The sequence below is a fragment of the Enoplosus armatus genome, chromosome 14 (genome assembly GCF_043641665.1).
Source record: "Enoplosus armatus isolate fEnoArm2 chromosome 14, fEnoArm2.hap1, whole genome shotgun sequence".
Taxonomy (NCBI): Eukaryota; Metazoa; Chordata; class Actinopteri; order Centrarchiformes; family Enoplosidae; genus Enoplosus; species Enoplosus armatus.
Window position 1 is genome coordinate 20,303,693 of NC_092193.1, and position 8,439 is coordinate 20,312,131.

General features: G+C 42.4%; 1 protein-coding gene across 1 annotated transcript; it reads right to left on the bottom strand.

Moving 5' to 3' along the window:
• Positions 1-1,295: 1,295 nt before the first annotated feature.
• On the bottom strand, positions 1,296-7,821 carry urod (uroporphyrinogen decarboxylase). Its single transcript, XM_070918929.1, has 10 exons — positions 7,660-7,821; positions 6,235-6,347; positions 5,968-6,047; positions 5,626-5,688; positions 5,122-5,319; positions 4,803-4,964; positions 4,175-4,309; positions 3,605-3,705; positions 3,289-3,355; positions 1,296-2,383 (listed from the first exon to the last, which is right to left on the bottom strand). The coding sequence occupies exons 1-10, from the start codon at positions 7,680-7,682 to the stop codon at positions 2,219-2,221; spliced, it is 1,107 nt and encodes a 368-aa protein (XP_070775030.1). The 5' UTR covers positions 7,683-7,821; the 3' UTR covers positions 1,296-2,218.
• Between the last annotated feature and the right edge of the window lie 618 nt (positions 7,822-8,439).

Consider the following 8,439-nt stretch of genomic DNA (forward strand, 5'->3'; position numbering starts at 1 on the left):
TAAAGAAGTGGGGATTTTAATTTCTTCCGGACCGTTGGGCAAATGTTGGGCATTGTTGTATCTCTGGAGGACCTTTCATTGACTTCAACACAACCAGCCTGACTTGTCCTGGAGCCTGCTTCCAACAGCCATGATGGAAACAGCGAGTCAACATCCAGCTGCGGTGGTTATCGCGTGGATTTCACTTCATAGTTTGGTGATCCCAAGTGGCGGCAGCAGCACGTAACATGTGAATTTCTCCAAGTTTTGGACTTTTATTTCTATTATTTTTATTATGTAACAAGTTGCCAGAAGGTTGCAAACTCCTCAAAGCTGTCAGGGTCAAGTAGTGTTGGGAGGAAGGTGGTGAAGGTGGTGCTTTCACATATTTCTCTCCATCGTTAAATAGTTGTTGGAACACTGAGTAACCTCTTTTTTTTAAAGTGAATTCTTCCAGAAACTCCACCATCAGTATTAGTTAATGTTGTTCTAGAGGCCACATTGTGCTGTTTATTTATATAGACCTTCATTACAAAGCACGTCTCGAAGGACTTCAGACTGGATGACAAAACCGCGCTCACACACCTTCAGGCAGGACACCGTCTCACTTCTGTCCCAGTTAAAGTCCCAGTCCCTGTCATGTCCCTGTCCCATTTTTTCTGGGCCAGTCCTCAGCCTCAGTCAGAGTCAGTCCCCATGCTTGGCTGTGGAGTAGCAACTCTGATGCATAAACCATGGAAACAAACCCAAAGCATCTAAGTGGTGGTTGTCGAAATAGAAATGTAGTTTTCAATGACTTAGTTTTATTAGTAGTTTACAGACAAGACTACGTGTTAACATCAGCATGCCAACATTTGCCAAGGAGCACGGCACGAAGTGAGGCTGCATTGGCGGCCACGTTGCATTGTGGGCAACGTATGCTCCAGGTTTTGACAAGGAAGAGGAATGTATGGAATAAAAAAAAGATGATCTTTCCGGTTCTGCTGCATCAATTTGTTTTTAAAGCGAAGAATCAACATCCTTCTCAAACCCTACAGGCTGAAAGGCAGGAGGACAGACAATTGAATGTACTTCAAGCATACTACAATACAAAGCAACATTACATTTCACTAAACATTATTGAATCTTGACAGAGAAAAACTGCCACACACACACACACACACACACACACACACACACACACACACACACACACACACACACACACACACACACACACACACACACACACACACACACACACACACACACACACACACACACACACACACACACACACACACACACACACACACACACACACACACACACACACACACACTTATGGGTTTTAATATTCTGAAAATCACATCGATGCTTACAATGCCATTCACTGCATAAGCCACTTTTTTCTACAAGTCTGACTTGATGAAATAAAAACAGATTTAGGGTGAAAGACAAAGACAAAAAAAAAACAGCATAAGGCATCTTCTTGTACAGCGTGCATTTCTCAGAAGCTTTTCTGTCTGCGGGAGTAAAAATAAAACTCTTCATGCGGCGATCCAGCGGGGGGATTTTGTTCACTTTAAGGATGTTAGACGGCGGAATGATCAGCTGCTGCGTGCTGACATTTCTCCTTAAACATTGATTTTATCACTGCAGTAGAGCAGTGGCTCTTGCTGAAAACTCCCAGCGGTTTGGATCCTCTTTGTTTTTTCGCTCGCGCTGATGAAGAGCTCACTTTGGATTGAAGATGTTTACAGCTATTAAGAGGTTACAGAGGTTTGTCTGTAGATGTATTTGTAAGCGCTCAAGTCACATTTTGTTGAGTTTGATTGGATGACAAATGTCTAAAAAAAAAAAAAAAAAATTCATCTACAAGTCAAAGCTGTTTAGAGCATTTTTGAATAGATCCAATATTAATACAAATCCCACACAACTGAAAATGCGTTTGTAATGCACATGTACTTGCAAAAATGATGTCATCCCTTTCCAATCGCAACACATAATCCACTCCTGGTCAGACCAGATATTACGGACGAACAGAAAACCAACATCTTGTTTATCCTGAATGGACGAGAATGTAGTGAATTCATGTTTTGCCCTTTTGTATTCAAACACCAAATGCTTTCTACTTTTCACAGTTTTTAATAAAACAATGCTTGATTGTACATTTTCTTTCCATCAGCGTTTCTGGCTTCACACACTCCCTCACACAGACACACACAGGCACACGTCAACAAGCGGATGTGAAGATGGTTCACATCCGCTTGATCATCTGTTTAGAGTGTTGGTGCACAGCTTCGACGAAGGCGCCCACGTTCTCGGGGTCCATGTCGGGGTAAAGGCCGTGGCCCAGGTTGGCGATGTAGCCCCTCGTGCCAAAGCCCTCCAACATCCTCCTCACGATGTCTGAGATGCGCTCCTGAGGAAGAGGAGGAGGAGGAGGAGGAGGAGGAGAAAGAGAGGGTTAAAGTTAAGGATCAGCTGGCGGACCTTTTGGATCAGCCATGGGTTTAGAATATTTATAAGACGTCTCTTTGCTCAAACTGGGTCAGAGGAGGAGGAGCAGTTTCAGGAACTTCTGGTGAGGAGCTATAAACTGCCGTGCTGCGTGCAAACAAACGTTTGTCAGAATGAATTGCAGCCCTTCGCTGTATTAAGCAGAAATATATGAATGGAAATAGTGTGGAATGAAAATAGGATTCACAGCACGTAACGCAGGGAGCTGAAAATAGCACCAGCGGAGAAAGAAAAACTTGAGAAAAGTGTAGAGTCAGTTATTTTCCTTCCTTTTTTTATTTTCAAACAACACCGAACTCTAGTGTGGACCCCCCCGTCGACCACTGAACCATTCACATGACGGAGGTCAGAGACATGACAGACTTCAAGACACGAGATGTCTTCTGGCCCAAACCCTTACACTTAACGTGGCAGCTCAGGACTTAACACTACACCTTTGAATCCCATACTAGTGCTGAGGCTAAAAGGTCTATGACATACGGTGTGTAACTAACCCTGAAGACTTTCCACTAAATGTAAGCAAACATAAACTACTTGTTTCTGTCTGTTAAAGGACAAATGTGTAACAGCTTTAAAAAGGACATTCAAAGACCTAACTGTAGGCAGGGAATGATGGAGGTGTCATGCAGTCACCTAAAAGTAACAAAGTAAAGTTGTGGACTTTTTGCCTATGATCGGGACCACTAACATAAATATATTTGTTCTGAGGTGGTGTGTCTTTTCAAAATGAACAAAAGTCAATAAAAGATAGTTGTGGAGTTTTCCGGCCATGTGAGAGCCCGACACCAAAGTGGGAGCGGAGGTTACCTTTGGAGCGTAGAGAGCACAAGGGTCCATGTTTCCCTGCAGGCTGACCTTCCCTCCTGTGCGCTCCCTGAACACACACACAGACACACACACACAGACACACACACACACACACACACACACACACAGGAACACGGGGTAATCTTTTCCGTTTGTGCTCACATTCCACAGATATCTCATCGCTTCAAATCTTACAAACAACAACTGGAGGACCCGGCTCTGGTTGAAAGTCAGTCAAAGGTCTGTAAGGTACTATATCAGTAGTAAAGTCAAAAAAGTGTGTGTGTGTGTGTGTGTGTGTGTGTGTGTGTGTTACCTTGCTGAACGTGGGTCAACGGTCCAGTCCAGCCCCATCACCTCATAATGAGACTGAGACAGATCCTCCAAAGCGTAGTGAGCATCCTTTGCAAACACAATCTGAAAGACGCGCAGGCACACAAAAGTAGTCGATTTTCAAAGCAAATTCTGCACGAATCATCACGAACCATTTTTGGTGAAATGCTGCCACCTCCTGGTAATAAAGCTGAACAGTCATTTGTATTAGACCAGACGAATCCTTAATGATCCCTCCTGGGAAACAAGTGTTGTTGAAGCAACAGACGGATGGTAAGAATAGAACAGAGCATTGAAACTAATATAGAAAGTAATTATAACAAGAGCACAAGCAGAAAAACAGAGCAGAAAAATAAATAGGTAGGAGTTGTCACAGTTGATTCGTTTGCAGTTTAGGTGATGTGCAGGTGTACATCATTAGCCACTGACATCGTCAACGTGCGCAGAAGTTTGAGAAATAAAAAAGGCATGTACCACAGTGTGACTGCAGAAGTCTAAATGTGTGAGTGTGTGTTTGTTGCTTTTATAGTTGGACAAAGGCACATTCACTCACCATGGGAACATCCTTTCCTGCCTCCTTGAGTTTGTCTTTGACACAGCGAGCGATGTCTCGGAGGTACGGCAGAGAGAACTCCTTGAACTCGACGGGCCCCAGAACACCGGCGTGGGACTCAAACACCTGCAGAGCCTGGACAACACACACACACACACACACACACACACACAGCAGAGGACAAAGTAGTGTTTTTGGGTTGTTTTTTTTAACCTTTTCTTTTTAAATAACTGATTTTTTTGGCCACTTGGGGGCAGCGCAACAAGATGTTAACACTTTATTAAGTAGATAGCAACTAATAACTCCTGCTAAATGCTCCACTGTGTTCACCCCCACATCACCAGTGATTCTAATCAGTCGTCATCGCAGGCTGACAAACCCTCTGATAAATAACATTCCCTCTTTTGTCACGCTTCTCTGCCAGAAGCTCACTGGTTGTTTTTTTTCAACATTTTGGATTTTTGTGTTGATACTGAGAAGCAGGTTTGTTTCCATACGGGCTGCAGAAGAGCTGCCACAATCTGCAAATAGTATTTATGTCCTGCTCGGAAATGCTCAAAACACAATACGCTCCATTCTGAGTCTTTAAGGTCCATGTTAGGTCACGGTGGTGGTGCGCCATGTTAACCTGAGCTCCAGCTGCCACCTGCCCCAGCAGATACTCCACTATCACATCTGTCAGCATCCTCAGCAGCATGTGGCTGGCCTCCGGGTGTCGGTACAGCCAACGCTTCGCCTTGGAGTGGGTGTTGGAGCCCCCGCCTTCTATCATGTAGGACATCAGGGTCCACTGTGGCAAAGAGGGGACAGTAAGAATCATAGTACAGCATTAAACATTTTTAACTACATTACCTAATAAGCAAAATTTTAAATTCCAGTTTAGTGCATCCTGGTGTCCAGAACACCTGCATGCTTTTCTAGACATCCTTAAATGCATCATCTCTAACCGGAGCTCCAGTGAATCCTATGAGCGGCACTTTGCCCTCTATCTTGTGTCTGGTCAGCGTGATGGCTTTGAAGACGTAGCCCAGCTCTTTGTCCACGTCCACTTTGGCCCGCAGGCGCTGCAGGTCTTCCGGCTCCTTCAGGGGCTCTGGGAATGTAGGACCTTTACCGGCCACCATCTGGACATCCATACCCAAGGCCTGGAGGGAGGAAGGTGAAGGAAAGAATGAATAAATAAAAAAGACGTGTCTTTAATGACAAGGTAAGCTGACTGCTTATATGCACACAACACAATAAAATGCCATTTAAGGTGCATTCATCATTTCTTGGCCACCAAAGGGGGCAGAAAAACATCAAAACAAGCCAACAGATACACAACCACGGCATAACACCAGCTAATAAACTGCTAAAAAATGTTAGCAAGTTTAAGTGACACCACTTGCACTCCCCCCAAAGATATCACAGGAGAATGTGTGCAGCCGACATGTTGAATGAATGAGCCTTACCTGTGGGATGACCAGGATGTCGGAGAAGATGATGGCGGCATCGAAGGGAAAACGTCTCAGAGGCTGAAAGCGGAAAAAAAGGACGCAAAAAAATAACTTGCATAAAAATGTGATTTGTTGTCTTGTAATGTCACCATCTCAACACAATATACTGGAACACTACTCATTCACTGCTGTACTCGCAAGTATCTTAAAAGTGAATCAATGCATAAAAATACATTATGACAAATGGCGTCGAATGTGGCCAAAATCAAACATCAGTAAACTACTGATCATTCATAAAGTTCGTTCGAATAATTCAAATTAGACCTTTCAGAATCGGTGTGAAAAGCATTGCTATACCTGCAGAGTGAGCTCACAGCAGGCCTCTGGTGACCGACATGTCTCAAAGAAGTCCTTCCCTGCTCTGGACTCACGAAACTCTGCACATAAAATTCAACAAAACATACATTTCTTCACGGTGTCTTCAATGCCCTCATGTCGTTTGTCCTAAAATCGCACTGTTTAAAGAAATGTAGTTAAAGTCGAGAGAATGCCTTTGAATTTAGTAGGTAAGGGAGAGAAAATGGGATTTCAGGAAAGAGAAGAAAGAAGCACTGATGACAGTACCCGGCAGGTATCTTCCAGCCTGTCTCATACACCAGACAGGGACATGTTCGGTTTCTTCTCCTCGAGCTGCTCGCAGGAATGTATCGTTCTGGAGCTGGGGGAAGTCCTTGGGGCTGGATGGAAAGAAAAAAAACAAGGTTCAGCATCAGTTTTTTTCCCTCTGTGCTCATCGAGCAACACTGCGTCAAACGGAGAGAAGACTGAAAGAGGACAATATCAAAACAATGCCTCAGAAGTTGCAGTGCAGTTGTAGGTTCAAGTACTGTAATAAAAAGAAAAGACACAGGGATGGGACTCGTCTTTGGGTGGACAATAAGTCACACCCATTGCTCCTATTTGTTATATTATTCACACCGATTTCACTATGCTTTATTGTAGGGCAAACTAATGCAACTTGACAACTTGATACAGACTATGGCTCCAACATGTTTGCAAAGCTAACAGCCCAACATACACTGACAATACAACATGTCTAATGTGTTTGACAATCCAAATTTAAATTTGAAACTGGAATAGCCCTTTAAGAGAATGGGAATTCGCTGGCAGTGTCACTATAGCCTGAGGGCAACAATAGAGTAGCACGCTTCTGTTATCTAACACACAGGCATACCCCTCCCTTTCCACCAGCAATCACATTAGGCATCCAGCTGAAGGGCTGTGGATGACAGAGTGATTAGGAGAGATAACACTCCTCCTGCTCGCTTATCACCTTCCAGCAGCAGAAAAAACGGTTGAATGAAAGGCCGCTTTGTGATGCATCACAACCTGACTGAAATTCAAACTTTGACGGGAATCTTCTTGAATCAATAAAATCTATTTATGCTAACTTTACTTTGATTGAATTTGGTTCTGGCACTATGGATATATGACACACTCTTACATTTGCAGAACTGCTATTAGACTCCTCACTCAAATTAAATAGTAATGATAGCAATTGGTGTTTAACTTATATGTATATATATATATACATATATACATACATATACTATACACATATATATAATATATATACATATATTACTACGACTTTAAAAATAATTAATAGCTCTTTGATGAATTATCGACATGCCGAATTTATCAGAAGATCCAAATGATTCGCGAGAGCTAATAATTCAAGTTGCAGAGGGAATTTACTTTTAAATGTGAGCAAGAGAAAATTAGACTTCTGGTTTTCTGAATGTCAGTTCTACACAAACGGAAGGAGCTATGCTTGTCAGATTAATACGCAGCATTAATGAGCGGGAAATGTAAGTACTTTGTTGTGTAGAGAGGACAGGACTATAAACCGATAACAAGATGCTATATTCAGTTCATGTCGTGCAAAGAAATGTTTTCATAAGGATGACACAGGAAAGTTTCATAACACTCTGCAGCTAAAATGCTAGCGTTAACCATAACGTGATTCTGTATGTTCAGGGTACTTACAGGATTAAACTGTCCTTGCTCATGTCGGCAGGGCTGGGGGGGGTTGACAGGCTTTCTCAGACGCTCCTCTGTCTAGAGATATAAGTTGCGACCCGCAGCTCCTCAACTGTCATTAAAACCTGCCTGCACAACTCTCTCTGCTCCTACACTCCTTCGCTCCAGGGCGCGGCCATCTTGGAAGACCATGTGACCAGACCAGGAAACGGGCAGTGGCTTCAAAATAAAATACTTCATAAAAACGACTTTACCTTTTCTTTTTTTTGTCTCCTCTCTTATGGACATTATTAACATGTATTCGATTTAGATTTGTAAACGTTTAATTTTACAATAAAATGTAAAACTTTAAATACTCTTGTCTTATGTATATTAATCATCTGAAACAGAAAAAACTGTTTTGCCAATCTTATATTGTTGAATATATTTTGATATGACTCTCTAAATAAAATAACACAGTTTGATTAATGAACATACCTGTACCAAATGCTGCCAACATGCAAGGCCTCACTTCTCTTCCAGTATTGTGAGGTCTTTAAAAGATAGATATGAAATATAATACATGGGCACCCATTGCCCATGTATTATAGGCAATGGGTGCCTATAATACATGTTTAAACAATGAATTCTGAATACAATGTTAAAATATTAAATCACTAAAACGTAATTATCCTTTTGATACCAAGGACATGAAGCTACTTGTGTCTTAATAGTTCTCTCAGGTCACTGCAGTCAACTCAAGCACAATGAGGTAGTGACAAGTTGAATTCAAAATCTCACGATCAG

Bases quoted from the DNA above. Each gene is read 5' to 3' on its own strand.
- urod (XM_070918929.1), bottom strand. From the start codon at position 7,682: ATGAGCAAGGACAGTTTAATCCT. The intron at 5,320-5,625 runs GTAAGGCTCATT...TCCTCCCTCCAG, and splicing joins ACATCCTGGTCATCCCACAG to GCCTTGGGTATGGATGTCCA. The intron at 4,965-5,121 runs GTTAGAGATGAT...TCTTTGCCACAG, and splicing joins TAGGATTCACTGGAGCTCCG to TGGACCCTGATGTCCTACAT.